This window comes from Xyrauchen texanus, chromosome 11 (assembly GCF_025860055.1).
Source record: "Xyrauchen texanus isolate HMW12.3.18 chromosome 11, RBS_HiC_50CHRs, whole genome shotgun sequence".
In the NCBI taxonomy this organism is placed as follows: domain Eukaryota; kingdom Metazoa; phylum Chordata; class Actinopteri; order Cypriniformes; family Catostomidae; genus Xyrauchen; species Xyrauchen texanus.
The window spans coordinates 42655869-42676530 of NC_068286.1; the positions used below are offsets into that span (position 1 = coordinate 42655869).

Here is a 20662-nt window from a genome sequence, read left to right on the forward strand (position 1 = left end):
CCCAACACAAATCTCGTGGGAGCAGGCAGTTTTAACTTTGCTGTGGGTGCGAGTGGGCAGTCAGAAAATATACCGTAGGTCCTGGGATTTAGCTAGCACTAACAAGAAGCATGGAGTCAACAAACAGAGTTTAAAAGAAGATTAAAGCAGGTTTTTAGTATACAAAACCAAAGCAAGGCAAGTCTGACATTTGGACAAATTTCTCAGTTGTGACCGATTCACAGACTGGGAAGACAGTGCATCCGGCATTTCAGCACCAAAGACTGTCGATGCTGAAATAGCAGAATACCTCAGCACCCGACTCTCGGACAACCAAGACCCAGAAAGTGTGCTTGAATGGTTTCCTACGCTCTCAAAACTTTTCATCTTGAGTATACCTGGATCTAGTGCAGAGAGGGCATTTGTGGGTGTATCTTGGAAGAGAGACGCACAATCCTGGCACCGCAGTCAGTCAGTAACCTTCTCTTCCTCCACAGCAATCTTAAGTAGGCCAAGTGATTAATTTGTTTAATTCATTTGTTAAGTTTGTTTAATTTATTAGTATTATGTAGGCCATTCATATGTCTCTTTTTGCTATTTGTTAGTTACATAAATAGGTGTGATGATGTCTGTGTTGTTGAGCATAAGCTACAATTGAATGTTTTGTTTTTTTAAGAAAATACCTTGAGGCATCTGGCCACACAGCTAATAATTTTTAAGCCAAACAGTTTTTTTATTTATTATTTATTTCATTTTGAATTTGACTATTACTTAGTCATTTTACAGGCCTTTATTTGAGTTTTAAAGTAAAGTAGTTAATTTAAATATTGTGCCCCATAAGGCTATCACAGTGTTTAACTGTTATTGCTTTTTGTCAATTATAGGTGTGAGTTATTGCACATCTGTTTGCATATAATGTTTTTGTAGGCTCCACTTCAGCCTAACATTAGTGATGTTTTGTAGCCTATCAAAAGCTGAGAGAGTTTTATTAGGCTAGTAAAAAATAGGTCTAAGTTATTTGTCATGTGTTGCTTTACTTTAGTTTGACATGAACACGATTATCTTATGGTCCATTTAATTGAACGCAATGTTTTATGACTGTTATTCTGAATGTTGAGCATAGCCCTAACATTTGTGTCAATTCTTCCCTATCTCAACAAGCTGTGACAGAAAAAGCCAATCCATAAACCAGCAAAGAACCAAAGGGAAAACAGGAGTCAGTCAATACAGAGTAATAATCTATGGCAACAAATTATATCAGGCTTAATGGTGAGAATGCCTCTGTCAACAGGTACTTCTGTCAGCACCTCAAGTAGAAATGAAGCTTTATGCAGAAAACCTAAAGAACTGGTCGTCGTAATATAGCAATGCCACCATGTTATCAAATTTACAAAGCAAAGGTTTCCAGAACCATTTCCAGAAAATAGGTCGAGGTTTGTTTTTCATCATCTGAAATGTACTGCAATTTACAATCCAAAGTGTTTTATATACATAATTGATATGTAACTGATGTCGGCTGGTCAAACACACACCCACCAAAACAGATGAAAACATCAGTCTTAGAGATGCTAGAAGTGTTTTAAATTGGGTAATTCAGAATATTTCGCCTTTACAAAGTACTTTATGCAACCAGTTTAAATATTTTGTCCATAAGAACATATTGTTCAGACAAACTGTCAAACCGCTGTCAAATGCAACTCCTCACAAGCCCATAAAATAACGTTTCATCACACTCAACGTAAATTAATTAATAGAATACAACAGGCATATTGCTTTACTCATGGACTAAAAGCTGTTTAGTTATGCACAGTATGTTACAGATATTATAATGGTGATTCTCAAATTACAGGCATATTTCTATCCCTTTGATTTATTTCTAGGAAAACACATTTCACAAAACTATTTTAAATGTCCAAAGTCCGTTTAGATAAAGACAGATCTAGGCTTTTTTTTTATTGTGTCTCAAGATAATTATGTTATAACATTTTATTTGTGTTTTATGGTAAAATGAATAAATAAATAAATAAATAAAAATGCACGTTTTGGTGCTGAGTTTAAATATAATGCCATATTTAAATGAAAGATTTCCTAAAGATTTTGCTATTGTTAGTGTATTTTAATTAACATTGTTTGAACTAGCATATTATTAGCAAACTTTACGTATACATCTGAATTTTGTTATTTATTTCCTTTCATTTATACCTGTCCCTTAATGTATCTGTCATTACCAACACACTCCACACTATGCAGTGAAACAAAGATTTTTCAACATTAAAGGAGACCTATTATACCCCTTTTTACAAGATTTAATATAAGTCTCAGGTGTCCCCAGAATGTGTCTGTGAAGTTTCGGCTCAACATACCCCACGGATCATTTATAATACCATGTTGTAAACACGCTGTTTTCATGTGTGTCTCTTTAAATGCAAATGAGCTGCTGCTCCCGCCCCCGACATAGCTCTGGACTCCATGAACACAATCAGAGACAATGGTAACTTTAGCTGTATTAGCCGTGGAATCCGCTAACAAGCACATTCGGAAAGGTGTTTTGCAAACATTCACAAAATTTTAAGTGTGATAATTACATCTTCAGAATATAATGCTTGAGAATCCTTTTTTTTTTAATCCTGCTTTATATTGACACTCATTCACAAAGCAGTCCAGTGCAAAATGATTTGCACAAACATACACACATTTTTGTATGTTTTTTGGGGCACATTTCCTTCAAAAACAAAATTGTCCACTGCGTCTTCAGTGGCTCTGGTGCCGGGAGTACAAGAAGAATCTTATGTTCATTTATACAGCCAACAACAGAACACTTATGATGCTTACAAAGCTGAGACATTATTCTTCTCACTGTATCTGCTCCAGTGCAGAAAGAATGTATGTAGATTGTTCAGGGGAGGATCTCCGATAATAGGGTGGAGTCCGTCACCACAGCGATTTTGGCGCTAGATGTCGCTAGTCTCTGTATTTCTTATCGCTAGAGCGCTTCCCTACTGCTGTCACAAAATAATGTTACTGGTGGACTGCACAACTGGCCATAGTAGCATTTTAAATGCTGATTACAGATGATACCGCTTATCATTTGCATAAAGTTGAAATTTTCTCAACTTGTCTTGTTGCTCCCCACAGCGATCTCTGTCGCCAACGGTCGTGACAGCTGGTGTCACCGAAAGACGCTGTGCTCTCATTGAAAATGAACGGGATTGTGTCGATTCCTAGCAAGATGCCACTGGCAGTGTGAAAGGGGCTTTATATGTGTTTTTTCTCTAAACAACATGATTTTGAACCGGTGCGACTTAAAGTCAGGTGTGAATTTATTTCCAGAATATTCGGCACATAATTGACTAGATTTAAAGGGCCAAAATTAACAGTTGCACTACTTTTGCCTATAGTATTTAATTTCATACATCCATCTTATTCACTCGTCACCACCTACAATCCAGACTAACTAGGCACTAAATGTGCTTCTAATGAAGCAGTGCTGTGCCATGAAAAAACAGGTTGTAAATGGACATGTAAGCGCAGCGTAGTTCTAGCGGGAAGACTAGCAGCTGTACATCATCGCACCATTAGCTGGGTAATTCCCAGCCAATCACATGTAAGCCATTGCTTTATAAGTCTGCTCACAATCTATAACATTGCTGTTTCAGTGTGCTAACGCAGCAACCTCCACCACCCCACCACCACCAGTTGAGTCCCGTCCTGCACGGGGGTAGGCTCCTCGCCCGTGCCTCCTATATCTCTGGCAGGATATGACGGTTCCGAGTACTACAACTTCGGACCGCCAGATGGGGGCCTACGCCAAAGAGAGACATTACTTTCTGTTTTATATTCATCAAATAAATGTCATCTTCAATTTCACTCAAGTCTGAGAGTCTTCCTGATAGAATTGTATTTACGTTTTCTATTGATCACAGTGGCAATCATTCATCAAATGATAGAAGCATTTTAACTTGGCATACTGTATATCCAGAAGTATAGTGTATTCTTGGGCTGTCAACAGGGCTGAGAAACTAAATTCTAAATTTTCACTAAATTATTACCAAATATATTCTAATTTTAATGACATTATTTCAGTTAGAGGAAAAAAAGCTACAAGATATCTGATCACCAGATTTTTGTCTCCTAGTCCACAAGAGGATCCATTGATTCAATATAAACCAAACAGCACAGTGTTATTTTGTTTTTGGAAAAGAACATGCTGTTAGCAAAAGTGCATTCCATTCTAAATGAAAGTGCATACAATTCTAAGATCAAATGATGTAGCCAGTTCTTAATCTTAGTTAGAAAAGTAAAATGAGAAAAGGCTTCAATGGAAAATTCTATGTTAACAGTATAACTGTAGACTCAAGTGTCAAAATACCAGCGGTATCACAAGTGTTTTTCCTTAATTACAGTTGTATGCAGGGTAGTAGTATTCCCAGACAGTGCAAACACCAAACATGCCCAGTATGAAAAGCACCTTAAATTTGACGAATATTGGAATTTCTCATTTTAATGTGACAGCCTTAGTGTAGTCAGGGGCTTTTTCAGCATTTTAGGGTGTTTTCACACTGAGCCGATTCAAGTGCCTGGATCGCATTAGAGGAGTGAAGCTGTACAATACATGTATGCCAGATCGTGGTAGTCTGATGCAACCTCCACAACTTAGAACTCAGAACTGGTCAACCAGATGGGAAATTGCTTTAAGAGCTAATTTTATGATCATGTTTATATTGCACTATTACCTAACTTGCATGATGATTTTAATGAATCGGCACAAACTGTGCAGTTCATTCTTAATGAATTTCCTCTACAGACTAACCCAACAATAGCTGCTTAAATCAATTATTTCATTGCTTTCATTGGGGAAAAAGTACAATAATTGTGGTTGTAAAGAGTGGTTTAAATGCATTCCTATACAATAACTACCACCCACGGTCTTAAATCCATTGAAGCAAAGTGCGTTTGCGGATAGCAGCACCAATTGTAAAAATACCACTCCAATGTAAACCTGAGCTGTGTGCTTAAACGTGTGAGCTGAATACAGTAAGAGTTCTTTGTGACCACATATACCACACACATCCTCCTCTGACCTAAAAACAAGGCTCCGGTTGCCCACTACACATACAATGACTTAAGAGAGAGTTGTCCCAGATTATAGCTGAGTGCTGCAATCACACAGGCATCCACTGCACTCCTCCCCCAGCACATACTGTCACTTGTTCATCTGGCACTATGGACAGTCATATGTCCAGCAGTTGTGGTGGCTGCTGCCATGATCATTTGGAATTTAAAGAAGACAAGCCTCTGTGGTCTCTATGGTCACTGTTTAAGACAGCTACAGCATGATCAGGGGAGTCCATGGTAATATTGTGTCCCTGTAGTCTCCTGCTCTGTATATCTCTGACCTGCTTTGTCATATACTGTATGATTCCAACATATAAGGAAGACCTTTAAGAAAGAAAGTAAGTGCCAATCCTCAATAAATGTAAATGTTTTTTAGTGTGGCTGTCAATTTAATCAGCAAAAGACATGAAAAGTGGAGCTGAAGAGACATGTCAACATCATTTTGTGTCTCTTTAACGCACATTCCTGGTCTTATTGAGCATGATTCATCTCCCTACGTCATTTCAGTTTAAAAAAATGTTTGTCTAAGTAATCTTATAACTTGCTCTGCCTCTAAAATTACATTTCTTCTCAGATGACATCATAAATCCTTCTTACTTTTCAACCTCTCCACTTCAACCTGGTTCCATTCTGGTTTGTAACACCCAATTTTCACAATCCAGTCAATTCCTGATGGATAAAATCCCACAGTTTTCCTCATTTAATGTCCTATCTACAATATTTTAGCTTATTTTTAAGATTTACGCATTTCAATTTCATAACAAAATTCCATTGAATTCTGTAATGTTTACCAATATTAAATTAATACATCTTAAAATTATTTTTTTATTCTATTAAAGATTACTCAATTCCATTCCAAATCTTTTTTTTCTTTTATACTGTAAAAATGTGATTATGGAAGGTGAAGTGTTTCAGGTCGACTTTAAAGAAGAAGAAAAAACTGAGAAAAACTCTACTTGACAAACAATTTACTTGATTAGACTAAGTCAAATCACATGTATTACTACTCTTATAAACCTTTCTGAGAAACACCTGGACTAGTTTTTCTATCTGTCTGTATGTCTGTCTGTCAAACTCTGTAATGCATAAGCATGTGAATATTCAATTCCTTTCATCTTTGGAGATTAAAATGAAATTCGGGGATTAAAATAGCCATACCAAGTGAATGAAAGCATGAATCAAATGCTCCATTGACGAAACAGAGGCGCACATGGAGCAAAATGTGATGAGGGGTCAGCGCAAATGCGCATGAGTAATGTCAGAGGGGAGCGCGTGAACTTAACACTGGAATAGAAATAGCCTCCACCTGCACGCGATCTGGACACACTTCTGCGTGTTCCTCTTGCACTGATGGGATTGCACGCTCTCTCCAAACAAACACTTCACAAATGTTTTTTCAACACGCTTTCAATGAGCGCCTTGGAAAATTGTCAGTTTCAAACAGTGAGGGTCGAAATTGAATTAAGTTGACTTTGCCTTTGTTTTTGCAATGAGTATATGACTCACATTTTCCACCACTTATCTGCTGCTATTAAAGGTTTTGGACAGGTTTCCTGTCCGCGTGATATTTCCCCAGTCCGTGATTGACATGACATGAAATGCAATCCCATGGCACTTCATACCGATGCCGGACAGATGGATGCCAAAATAAACTGCTATATATCCGGCATGGCACGTCAATCAAATTCAACGAACGTGTTCATGTTCCCTTATAGCGCCAAACAGCCTCTCGGTTGCGTTCAGCGTTTAAAACTCAGATGTGTGCCTAGACAGTCTCAAAAGATGAAACAGCAAAGCAGAGGGAAGAGCCAAAGCACATCTGGTGAGTCCCAAAATTAATCCAGAAACCACGATTCCATTAAAGCAACATTTATGGAGATTGTACTCTGGATTTGATGGTTAATGTGACACTTGCACCACAGACGAATACCAATGAAACATGAATGAATAGCTATTAAGACAAAAAAAAAAAAGCATACAGTCTAGGTGGTGCGCGCGATGTTATTTTTATTTTTTTATTTTTATTTTTTATCAAAAGTGTATTTACAATTTGCTATATATTAATATAATAATATTATTCATATTAATTACTCAGTACTTACACATGTAAATACACTCTAACATGAACACTAAACTATAACCAACAAAACGTTTTATTATGATAATATACATTTTACAAACACCGCGCGTTAAACATTTCTAGTTTGAAGTGCATCGTTTGCATTTGAAATTGGACAACAAAGAAAGAAAATCTTCGGTATATCAACGTTATTCATCCTAATTGTAAACCGGCGAAGCTATTTCAGGGAAGCATCATCTGAACAGTTTATATCACATAGCCTCGCGCGCGCAACTCACCTGCGTTCCGAAGTTTCTTGTTTCTGTAGACAGAGAAAATCACCAGCAGGTTTCCTAAAATATCCACCACTATAGTGAATATGAGGAAACATCCTAGAGTGGTAGTGACCCAGGGCGGCCGGAGAAGCGCTTGCTCGCTGGGGTCCGGTGCAGAGGTGTTCAGAAAACTTCCATTCATAAACATTGTATATCTTCATGAAACTTTTCTCAATCAACAAAATAAACGCGCCTGGCTCTCCGAGCAGATCACATGGCGCGCGTCTCTCCGGTGGCCTCTCATGTCTTCACGAGCTCAGGATAAGTTGTGCGTCCGGACAAGTTTCCTCTATGTTCTGGTCAGGGCTTTCGCTTGTCGCGGTCTGCACTTTTATGGCTATGCGTGTACCCATCACAATGTTGGTAAGTGACATCCACAGGCAACTTCTAATCTGCTGTGAACATGTGATAAACAGCAGCATTGTGTGTGCTGCCACCCCGCGGTCATGAACGGAAATGCAGTTTCTGCGCTTTGATCCATCATTTCCAGCTTTGTGAGCGATCTGTGATTATGTATCATGACTAAAAGAAGCTTTAGTCAGTTTTTCCTCGTTGCATTCAGGAAAATGCACTTGATAGAGAAACAGCAATCTCTATTTTTACTGATCTTATCCTTTTCGACTTCCTCTTATTATTATTGCACTAATACAGTACACAAATATAATATAAATTATGTAAAATATATAAATATATATTATTTATTTATAATAATTTATTTATTTATTTATTTTATTCAATTCAATTCAATTTAAATATAGAGAAATCCTGTTCTGAATTTGTGTTGGTCAATACAGCGTTCCAGCTGTGTTAAAGGGATGGTTCACCCAAAAATGAAAATTCTCTCATCATTTACTCACCCTCCTGTCATTCCAAGATGTGTATGACTTTCTTCTGGATAATTTTTTTTTTGATTTTTTGAAGAATATCTCAGCTCTGTAGGTCCATTCAATGCGAGTGAATTATGGCCAGATCTTTGAATCTTCAAAAATCACATAAAAATAATCTATACGACGATTAAATCGCAATCTTCTGAAATATTGTGATAGGTTGGGGTTGAGAAACAGAATTTCTTTTTACTATACACTTTCTATTTCACTTCCACATTCTTCTTCTTCTTCTTTTTTCGTGCATATCGCCACCTTCTGGTCAAAGCTGTTCAAAGGTGGAGATTTATAGTAAAAAAGGAACTTAAATATTTATCTGTTTCTCACCCACACTTATTATAATTCTTTAGAAGACATGGATTTCACCACTGGAGTATTATTTATAACTTTTATGCTGCTTTTATGCAATATTTGAATAGTAAAAGTTCTGGCCATCATTCACTTGCATTGCATTCACTTGCACCTACAGAGCTGAAATATTCTTCTCCTTATATATCTTCATTTGAGTTTTACTGAAAAAAGAAAATTATACACATCTGGGATTGCATAGTGGTGAGTAAATTATGAGAGAATTTTCATTTTTGGCTGAAGTATCCCTTTAAGATACAAGATGCTTACCATAATTTGTGTCCTTATTTCATGAAATAACAAACTAATAGTCAAAGCAATAGAGCAATCTGCTCCATATGTTATGCCTAACTATACCCTTCAGTTCTGACTACTGTATTTTCCACCTATAAAAATTGTGGGGGCCTGGGTAGCCCAGCAAGTAAAGACTCTGACTACCACACCTGGAGTAGCAAGTTTGATTCCAGGGTGTGCTGAGTGACTCCAGTCAGGCTTCATAAGCAACCAATTGGCCCGGTTGCTTGAGTGAGTATTCATGTTGGGTTAACCTCCTCATGGTCACTACAATGTGGTTCTCGCTCTCTGTGCGGCACGTGGTGAGTTGTGCATGGATGCAACAGAGAACAGCGTGAAGAATCCACACTCGCTAGGTCTCCGCGGTAACACGCTCATCAAGCAACATGATAAAATGCACGGATTGACGGTTTCAGATGTGAAGGCAACTGAGATACGTCCTCCTCCACCCGGATTGAGGTGAGTTACTATGCTACCCCAAGGATTTAGAGCGCACTGGGAGTTGGGCATTCCAAATTGGGGAGAAAAAATGAATAGTACAAATATTATATAATAAAAACATAATTTCATGGGAGCAAGAAAGGCAGAGGATTCTGTAACAGCACTTTTGTGACTGTAACCTAAATACTTCAAAGGTCCCAAGGTGAGCTGGCTTTCTCCTCAACTTTAGTTCCAAAACTTGTTTTGTGATATCCCATCAGCACTCTGCCCACAGCAGAACTCAGATGTATCCACTGCTCAAGAAGCCTGTCTGCCTCAAGCATTACGATTCAATTTTAATGCAGCACTGTGCTTCTAATGTCTCCAGTCATGAAAGCAGTAAATTACTCTCTCTCTCTCTCTCTCTCTCTCTCTCTCTCTCTCTCTCTCTCTCTCTCTCTCTCTCTCTCTCCTTCTGTCTCTCACCCAACTGTCAGGTTGTCAGGTGGTCTCAAGGGAGTCTTAACTGTGACATATTTGTTTTACATTTATAATGAATAGACTACACATTAAATAAATAAAAATGGAGACATGTAAAACTGTTCAAAATATTTGAAGCCGGAGACATTCCTGAGAAGGAAATGTGAGAGCAAAAAATGTAACTATCATTGGACACTGTCTTTGTATGGAGATACATATTCTATATGGAAAGGGCATTACTGTTTCACTTGTGACAAACATTGGTCTCATTTTTGTTTTAGGTCTATATGATTGGAAAAACGTTTCAGAATACAGTACAGTTACAGTTGGGTAAAATCTACAATTTTTGAATATTTTTAAGTATGTATTTATTTATTTTAAATGTTATAATTAATATTAATTTAAATTAATTCTTAATTAATTCATTCATAATTTGGACAAGTAAAAATATTTCCCATGTCCCACTTCAAAGCTGAAGGATGAAATTTTTTTGTATGTTAAAATGCTTTCTCCTATCCCAGCTTAAAGGGAATAGTTCAACCGAAACTGTCAGCACTCTCATCATATACTCGCCCTCATGCCTTCCCAGATGAACAAAGATTTTTAGAAAATCTCAGATCTGCAGGTCCACATCAAAAAGCACATCAAGGCAGCTTAAAAGTAACCCATGCTTCTCCAGTGTTTAAATCCATGTCTTCTGAAGGTTTGAGTGAGAAGCTGATCAAAATTTATGCCAATTTGTGTTCTTGGTGCATATCGCCACCTACTGAGCAAGGAGGAGAATTTATTGTAAAAAAGGACTTACAATTGATCTGTTTCTCACCCACACCTATCATATTTCTTCAGAAGACATGGATTAAACCACCGGAGTTTTATGGATTACTTTTATGCTGCCTTTATGTCCTTTTGGAGATTCAAAGTTCTGTCCACCAATGGACCTATAGAGCTGAGAAATTTTTCTAAAAATAAATGTTTGTGTTCAGCAGAAGAAAGAAAGTAACACTCATCTGGGATAGCATTAGGTGAGTAGGTTAGAGTAAATTATGAGAATTTTAGTTTTTGGATAAACTATCCATTTAATATGTAGTCAGCTAATTACACATCTGTAGGTTAATTTCAGCAAAAAGTGTTATCACATTGCTCTCTATTTTTTGATAATCACATCCATCTTTACACTGCAACATTGGCTCAACCAATGGCATCATTTCTTGGCAGGAATATTAGTTTAATTGAGTATTGGAAGACAGGGTGAGTGTTTAAAACTCTGTTTGTCAACCCTCTTTATTTTTGCAATTCCATTTGGTGATGCTAGCTGCGCAGAAAAATGACCATAACATCATTCTTGATAGATTATAAGCTTTGCATTGTGATCTTAAATGTAGGCTATTGGATGTCATTTAAAGCCTATGTTTCAGGGAACACTGTTTGCTGTTGCACAGATAACTGGAGTTTTCCGAGAGGTTCCCAACACTGAAAATAAGAAACACGCACATTCATCTTCGTGAATGCACATTTACAAACAAAGCACATGCATGTTAAAATCAACACACACATACCTGCAAAAATGTATCTCACACACACTCACACAGACAAGAATTTTGAGTCAAAGTAGGGATTATGGCATGCTTTATGTTAAACTGCTCCATGGTGACAAATGTGGGTTCATGATTTGGCTGTTTGATTTTAACACAGAGCAGATAGGTTTATTTAACCACTTATTAAATCAGAACATTTTCCAGGTCTTGCTTAATTACCTCAGAAAGATAGAAAAGTGAGAATGAGAGGGGAAAGTTCTTTGTCCATTCAGACAATGAGTTTCGTAAGTGACATTAAAAACCCAACTCAATGATGCTGGAAAATTATGTTTGGTGAACTGAAATACTTCATTATAACATAGAATGACAAATAATATGGTTAGGATTAAAGATATTTGCACAATTGCATTTACACAAGAAAGTAAAATAATCTAACGTATCTCTACAGCTCCCCGCGACCCTGTACACAGGATAAGCGGTTGACGATGGATGGATGGATGGATGGATCTCTACAGCTGTTTCCAACAGCACTGATTTATATAGCCATGCTGCAATAATGCCCTCTGCTGTGTTGCACATGATAGTACACCTGTCACCTTGAGCAGGAGTCTTTTTTCAGGCAATGGACCTCTTGCTGGATAGAGAGTTAAAGCAGGGACCATCTGTTACATATTGTTTAAAACTGAGTGTTGCGTTTTAAGCCTGGCCTATATTTCAGGGATAGTATGAAATTCAGATATTTTCTTACTTTGTTATGATGCTAACATTATAAAGGAAATACTGTAATCATTATTGATGTACAGAGTTGAATACTTGTACATTACATTTTAATTTTACTTCAAAACATTTTTTTTCTTTGAAATATAATTTTATGTGGGAGGGACAATTATATATTTAACAGAATTTTCTTACCTTGAGCTTTGGTTGAAATTATCCTGATATTGTAATTTTGTTTAACATATTCTTTGCAAAAATTTGTTTGAGATCAAAAAATAATTGGCAAAACTCCTGCGGTACCACCCACTAGGGGTCAAGGAACCCTGTTAAAAAACTCTGACCTGAAGAACACATTTTACTGTCAAGTTTCACTAGGACATGAGGGTTTGTATTGAAATTGTTTTATTCTTTGCTTCAACATTATTTTAAGATCCATTTATATTATCACTTTTCAATAAGGTTGTAATGGTTAACATTCGTTTACTACATTAGTCAATGATCCAGCCGATCATTTTCCACCCTCTTCCTGACCCTCTGTCAGAAACACTCGGTTTTGTTGCTGCTTCTCCTTTAAGACTTGACTGTAAACACCCACTGTTCTGACTGGCTCTCTGCTCTTGAACGACCTGCTCTCTCCTTGCCATCTCACTTTTTACTGCTGCTGGGCAGTGCTACGGAAGTGATAAGGTAAAGTAGTTGTTGATGCATTTGTTATTTTTTGATTTATGACTTTAATGTGACATATTGACATTTGCATTACTAAACAACTGTTCACAATCCCACTGAGTCATGGGGGCACGCTGACTTTGCTCCTGAGAGAGTTTGTATGAGAGCGAAGGGGAGGGGGAGTGTGACGGTGCTTTCCACTATTGGAAGCTGATTAGGGCAAAATACACTGAAACACTTGCACATATTAAAAGTTATTTCAGATAATATAGAAACTGTTGTGTTAATTAAGTAGTGGTGTGCATCTCTATTTGATGGTCGTGACTCCAGTCTCTATGCGCGTGCGCGCGTGTGTGTGTGTGTGTGAGCGTGTATTTATCACTTTGTGGGGACCAAATGTCCGCGTAAGGATAGTAAAACAATTTTTTGACGTTGTGGGGATAATTTGTCAGTCCCCATGAGGAAAACAGCTTATAAATCATACTAAATTATGTTTTTTGAAAATGTAAAAATGCAGGGTTAGGTTTAGGGGTAGTGTTAAGGTTAGGGGATAGAATATACAGTCTGTACAGTATAAAATCCACTATTTCTATGGAAAGTCTCCATAAAACATGGAAACCCAACGTGTGTGTGTGTGTGTGTGTGTGTGTGTGTGTGTGAGAGAGAGAGAGAGAGAGAGAGAGAGCGCAAGGGTGCTTTTCAACCAAAATTGAAATTATTATTGACATTGTTTGTCATTCTCATCTGATCAATTTAGCCAATGTTTTGTTTTAGTTGATTATTTTGCTGTGGTAGTCTGTACAGCTCTTTGAAATGGTCAAGACCTGGAACTACTTCCTGGCCATTCGTTTACTGAAAAATAATTGCACACCTTAAAACATCTGTCAAACAATCAGAATCAAGCATACAACAGACCTGTGGTATAAAAATAATGTAATATACAGGTATGTGGCCTTTTCTTTTGTCTTAATCTCTTGTTAGTAATTCACCATTTGTAAATGGGTGTTCCCTGTACAGCTTTAAAAACATCTCTCCAAATAGTAGGTTAGCACTAAATTTCCAATTTCTATAGAATCCATATTAATCAAATCAAATCAAGAATCGAATCGACATCTTGTGAATCGGAATCGAATTGGGGCATCTGTGCTGATACCCAACCCTACTATACAGCCACATGTTTTTTGCCATTTTTTACAAATGTAATACTTTAAACATCACATTACCACTAAGAGTTTATGCCGATGCAAGTGGAAACACTGGTGACTGGAAAATGGAAACAGGCAAATCGTGGAACACTTCCGCGTTCTGGAAAAAAGCGAATCCCCAAATACATACGTCAGCTTCTTCATCCAGAGGTCATGACCCAGAAACACAGCAGATAACATTTAAATGCACAGATAAAATAACCAACAAGAATTACATTATGACATAAACTGGCATATTGTCCATGTGTATAGATTATAAACTCTATTCATGGAATGTGAAGAGTATTGCGCTGGTGAGCTCTGAACAAAAGAGTTTGTGATGATGCCACGTCAGCAGTCACTCAATTGTTTTCACTCTTTTAGCAAATGTTTATTAGTATCTTTTTCCTCATAACTCTTCAACACCAAGCAAGCTTGGATTCCCCTTTTGATACAAATAGACATCACAGCCAACATTATAATCTGAAGATCTATCTGAAAGCTCCAGTCTACTGAAGTATATTGCCCACTGGAAAGTTATGTAAGACACTTTATTTTCTTCAGCAATTGTAGAAACCCACCCAGGAGTGATGTGGTGCTACTATTGTGAGTGTAACTTGCCAAAGCATCCACCCATTCAAATGTGTAGAAAAGACCAACACTAACATTTCTGTGAGCAATACACTTGGGTATGCCATTTGTGAATCTCACCTCAAGTCTGATGTTTCTTCCAGTGTCTCACTCAGTAACACTAGCTTGGGGGGTACTGGGAGACTTTTTGGGTGTTGTCCGAACATAAGATTTGTTCTAATGCTTGGTATCTGCCCTTTGTGTGATAGCAATGGAAGACATGGAAGTTTCATTAAGCATGAGAGTGATGATCTGCTTCAGGAAATGGCTTGTGATAAGGTACATACTGTATGCTTTAGGTTGCTTCAGTGTTGTCCACTTTTGCCAATCCCAACTGGGTTGGAGTTTCTGTTTGTTTTGATAACAGTTCTGTCATTGTTTGATTTCTCAAACTGACCTCTGCTATAAATGTCATGAGTGATGTAGGGATTAAAATTATGATGACTGTTCGATAAACATAATTGCCCACAATGTACAGTAGTAAGTCTTGTTTGCACCACCGAGCAAGAGAGAAAGAGGTGTGCCACTGCACAGCGGATCTTAAAAAAAATAAAAAGACAAAATGTGTGGTTAAGATTCAGATCTTTTATTGCCGAGGTCACTTATAGTCTTGGTCAGGTCACTCAAGTCCGATGAGGATTGATGAGGATCTTCCCCTTAAAGATTTTCCCTCAAAGCTTTTAAGTTTTCTGAAATAAGCATTACAGATTCAAGAGTCAAGGTCCTGAAATATTGAACAGTTCACATATGCATGTGAATTTTAATAAAGGAGATAAAAGGATACCTAAAGTGCTGTATTCAGGAGACCAAATGTGAAGGTTTGCTCTACAGATTCTCTTTTATATAGTATCCTCAAACACATACATGAAATTCCTCTCTTCTCCATCAATACCGCTTATCAAGCAGAAAATCATCATATCTAACCATTAAATATAGTTCTGTTTTTTCTCAGTCTCTTTAATTCTTTCCAAAGTAATTTATAAACAAGCAGCGCCATTCAACTTTCCATACCAATGTTTAAGTAATTCAAAATAACTGTGATTTATAGTTCAATAGTCTTTTCCACCACCCTTATTTCAGATAAGAGCTCCCTTTGTATTTTCTGATAACAATGTAGGTGATGACCTACAAAGTGATGAGTGGTGACATGCAACAAAGATTTAATAATAATTTGCTGATAGCATTTAGGTAAAACATCAAACACAGGAAGTTGAAATGTGAGTTCAGCCAATGGCAAGTCGGGTCACTTGGCAGCCAAGTTCAGAACACTGCCAGGCAGCTGTTTTCTGTCTCTCTATTGGACACAAGAGGGACACAAGTACAGCTCCTATCTATTTGAATGGGGGAAAGGCTACAATGACCAGAAAAGTTGATCAAGAACACAAGAATTCCAAATTTTCAAATCAGTAATAAAATCTAACAGCAATCATATCATATACTGACAGGGGGTGTCTCTTATCATAAAGGTGATTGGCTCTTGATATTAAATGATTTACCGTGGTCATGTTCTCGGCAATGCTGAGGTGAAATATCCACTGTGTGGAGCTAAAACGGGTAAAATTTCTCCCAGATGAGGTTTTTAAGGTTTATGGTCTATTGAGTTCTAAATGGATGAAACGTACCTCCCTATAAACTTTAAACATAAACTTAACCAACAGTGTCATAAAAAGCTAATTTGACATAACAAATGCAATTGCTCAAGCAACCATGTTATTTTGTGGTGCTTCTATTATACTTTTGGCTCATGTGTCAATGGGTCTCATTACGCAAGTGCAGCACGCTATCGGCTGAGCTATGGCACAATTTAATTGGGCTCAAACAAGCTTGTAAATGTAGTTTATTATGTAATGCAAACATAAAAATGTATCACCAGGTTCGACTCACAAGTCATCTGCTATAGTAAGTGTTTATATGGAATAAGATAGCATTGTGTAGGAAAAAAGCAAAAAAGGAAAGTGTATACAAACTGTTCTCCTGATTACTCGAGAATTTTTGAGAGAGAATTACAGTAATAATTGTTGTTGCACCTCTAGTGTTCATTTCATCAGGCAATTGCTACAATATCCATCCATCTTCAACCGCTTTTCCGAAGTCGGGTCGTGGGGGCAGCCGCTCCAGCAGTGGGCCCCAAACTTCCCTATCCCAAGCCACATTAACCAGCTCTGACTGGGGGACCCCGAGGCGTTCCTAGGCCAGTGTGGAGATGTAATCTCTCCACGTAATCCTGGGTCTCCCCCGAGGCCTCCTCCCAGCTGGACGTGCCTGAAACACCGCCCTAGGGAGGCGGCCAGGGGGCATCCTTACCAGATGCCCAAAACACCTCAACTGACTCCTTTCGACGCAAAGGAGCAGCAGCTCTACTCCGAGCTCCTCACGGATGACTGAGCTCCTCATGCAATCTCTAAGGGAGAAGCCCACCACCCTTCTGAGGAAGCCCATTTCGGCCGCTTGTACTCTCGACCTAGTTCTTTCGGTCATGACCCAGCCTTCATGACCATAGGTGAGAGTAGGAACAAAAATTGACCGGTAGATCGAGAGCTTTGCCTTCCGGCTCAGCTCTCTTTTCGTGACAACGGTGCGATAGAGCGAGTGCAAAATCTCTTCACTTAATACTACGCATTCCATGCTCATGCATTTCTGCTGGATAAGCATTAGGTCTATTCACAACATTGCTTGGATGGCATACTGTATAGTATTGCTTTACTAATACTGAAATCTACAGCAGTGGTTCACAACCAGTGGGGCAGGGCCAACAGGTGGGAATTGCTAACTTCCATTGAACCTCAAGATGACTTCAAATATTTAAAAATTAGTCATTTTAAAATATGATAACTGCATTTAATTAGCTAAAATTATGATGTAGGTCTATAACATATGATCTGACTGTTCCTGAAACACTAGGAACGATAGGATTTTAATCTTTTGACACTCCTAGATCATAGAGTTTCGGATATTGTCTTGGACTTTGGAGGGGCCTTGGAGTCAAAAAGGTTGAGAACCACCGTTCTACCACATGAAGCATGGCAATGAAACTCAGATCCTATTTCACCTCAAAATGTCATTACATCCAATTGATTATGAATTGATAAATTGATTAAAAGCAAGCAAACTTTCCTAATCATTATTACAAACATTTCTATATACTCCAAAATTGGTTTTCTCATTGCCATAATTGGAATATCACTCAAGTCACTGCTCTTGGAGAAGGAAATTGCTGACTGCTACAGTCTTTTATATGCAAAGGCTTGTGCCCAGCAGGAAGTCATGGAAGCAATCAACACGCCAACCTCACTGTTCTTCTAAATCTCAGCATCTTACAGCCTACAGATTCTCTGCTCTGCAAACTCAAACATAGGATAAAATGCATTTCCATGAACATCCCAAAAAAATATTCAGGGGCCAAAAATCACACACTCTCACATATACCACATACACATTTATAGACATATATACTGTACGCCATAAAGAGATTTGAGGAGAGAGCCAATAAATTCAGTCTGTAGACATTTAAGAAGAGTCACAGACACCTGTTTGAAGTCTTTCATGTCCATCTGCCAGGGCTGATTTCATATTTCTATAGAGATCTCTGAGCTTCTGATGGGAGTGATAAAGATCAGTTAGTGAGAGTTTCTTGCTGAAGTCATTCATACTCACACAAACATCATATGAAGAAAAAAAGCACTGCGGACGTACAATGTATCCACACTATAGACCTAAAGGCAGTATAGACAGATATGTAAACTACAGGAAGAGTTCAGCCAGCAGAATGTGCTAAATGTACACTATTTAACCAATATTAAACTTTTATTCTGAGACTCGTAGTGACGGATTAATTGACAGCTGCTGTCAGACTCTATGTTATTATTATTCCTCACACGGTCGCAAGACGACATGTAAATGAATCTGGCGTGGTGAGCTGGAACCTGCTTACGTCAGCTGTCACCGCTTACGTCAAGAAGTACCGCAACAGCCAATAGGAAAATTCAACTGCAGTAGCCACCGTTCAACCTGAAGAGGGCAGCACTCAGACGTTTTTACACCATATTGTAGAATTAAAACACTTTATACACAAATGTCAAAAAAATTACTTGAATCAATGACCAGTACTAATAAAGCCCCATGCTTACAGATCATTAACTAAAAAAAGTTGGTTTAGGGTTTAGTTACCCTTTAAAGACAAAAGCTTGCGCCATGTAGTTTCATGTCTGAACTTCAGTTTTTTATTTTGAAGGCACTGGAAGACCATAACAATTGAAATCTAATTTTGTATTGTATTGCAAGGTGCACTGTTACTGCTGCTGCAAGGTTGAGGGATATTTCAAAAGGTAGGTAGATAGGTTTACTTATATACGGCTTCTATTTATGTATACTTTTATAATACATTTATGTATCTTTAGGACTGGACAGCAGGTGCTGTGTCAGACTGCTGCAAATGCTTTGACCTCAGCCTCTTTTACTTCATCTTGCTGCTGTCACCTTCCACAGACTGGTGTAATTATACCCTATTATAGCCCTGAGCATAACTAATATTTGTGTAATTTTTATCATCAGCATTCATTCTAATGCATTAAATCATTTATGTTCATTTAAATTGGATTGAGAAGAAGGCACCATCTGTCAAAAAACCCATCTCCTCTCCACTGTCCTCTGTACACCTCCACCAATATTTTAGTGTTCATTAAGACAATGTGCAAAAGCATTCATGTGATTCATTTATTCTGTTAATGTAATTATGAATTATGAATTATGTAAATAATACAAACAGTCCTGTCCAAACCTCATGTCAAATTCTTGTAATTGCACTTTAATCAAAGTGTTTAGTCAACCTATTTGTGACTTACTCTAGATGTCTCTGCAGATTAATCTAGGACTAAGTATTTTTTACATTGCATACTTCACCTCTAACATTTAGAACAGTTTGTGCTTATACATTTGTATTTGTGCATTTGTCTTCTGACATACCTCTCCAAAACCAAAATAACTGTAATATTTTCAAGTTTTAATAATTTGCATTGTTATTATTTAATTTATTAAATGATTAAAGTTAAATATTACAATTTTTTGTATAGCATTTTAAATACTATATTATTATAATGTATTAATATTTGTAATTTGTTATTTAATAGTTGTTGTTCATGATGCAAAGATAACACACATTTTGACGAAACGTCTGTGACCATTTTGAATGATTAAGAAAATAAGTATTTTTAGAAATAAAATGTTATTTGAGGATTTATGTTTGTGTTTTATTTTACTCAGTACTAATGTGTTAAATCACAACTTTACATGCAGGTTTTTAATTATTCATTTAACTTTAAACATGGGTGGTCTAAATAAGATTGTATCACCAAATTAAGTGATATAGTAGTTAATAGTTACTAACTACATGACATTAAACATTAATGCATTATTAATAATGCTTTCTATGAAGCCGTAATGTCACATTATACACCTTATAATATGTTATAACTTCTCATAAATAATTGTAACCACAACTATAATACTTACCTTTTCATAGTTATACCTAAGAGTATAATACATTATAACACCTGCAACATCCAATTTAATCTGCAGAAGTTATAATGTAGATATATATATATATATATATATATATATATATATATATATATATATATATATATATTACGCGTCGTGTTTGTGTGTGTGCTTGTGTGTTTGTGTGTGCATGCCTGCGTGTTTTGTGTGTGTGTGTGTGTGTGTGTGTGTGTGTGTGTGTGTGTGTGTGTGTGTGTGTGTGTGTGTGTGTGTGATACATACTGTAAGATAGGTATGCTTTAATTAAAGTAACAAAAGCAATATCTTCTTTTATAGCATGGTCTGTTCGAATACTCGATTCTGTGCATGCGGTTCAAACCTATGAATGCACAGGTAGTTAAAGACAGTTTTAATTGCCGTTCGATATTAATACGCTGTTTGTAACCATTACAACATAGCATTACTGAGCAAGCAGAGTGAACTATAACAATTGAAAACATTTCCTAACCACTTTCATCAG

At 37.2% G+C, this 20662-nt stretch overlaps 1 protein-coding gene across 1 annotated transcript in view; it reads right to left on the minus strand.

Annotated features, from left to right (window-relative positions):
• The window catches only part of LOC127651768 (melatonin receptor type 1A-A-like), a 54698-nt gene extending 46950 nt beyond the window's left edge, over window positions 1-7748 (minus strand). Inside the window, exon 1 of the mRNA XM_052137777.1 lies at window positions 7453-7748. Within this exon, the coding sequence (XP_051993737.1) occupies window positions 7453-7636 (184 nt within the window). The 5' untranslated portion in view covers window positions 7637-7748. The remainder of the gene's footprint in view (window positions 1-7452) is intronic.
• Between the last annotated feature and the right edge of the window lie 12914 nt (window positions 7749-20662).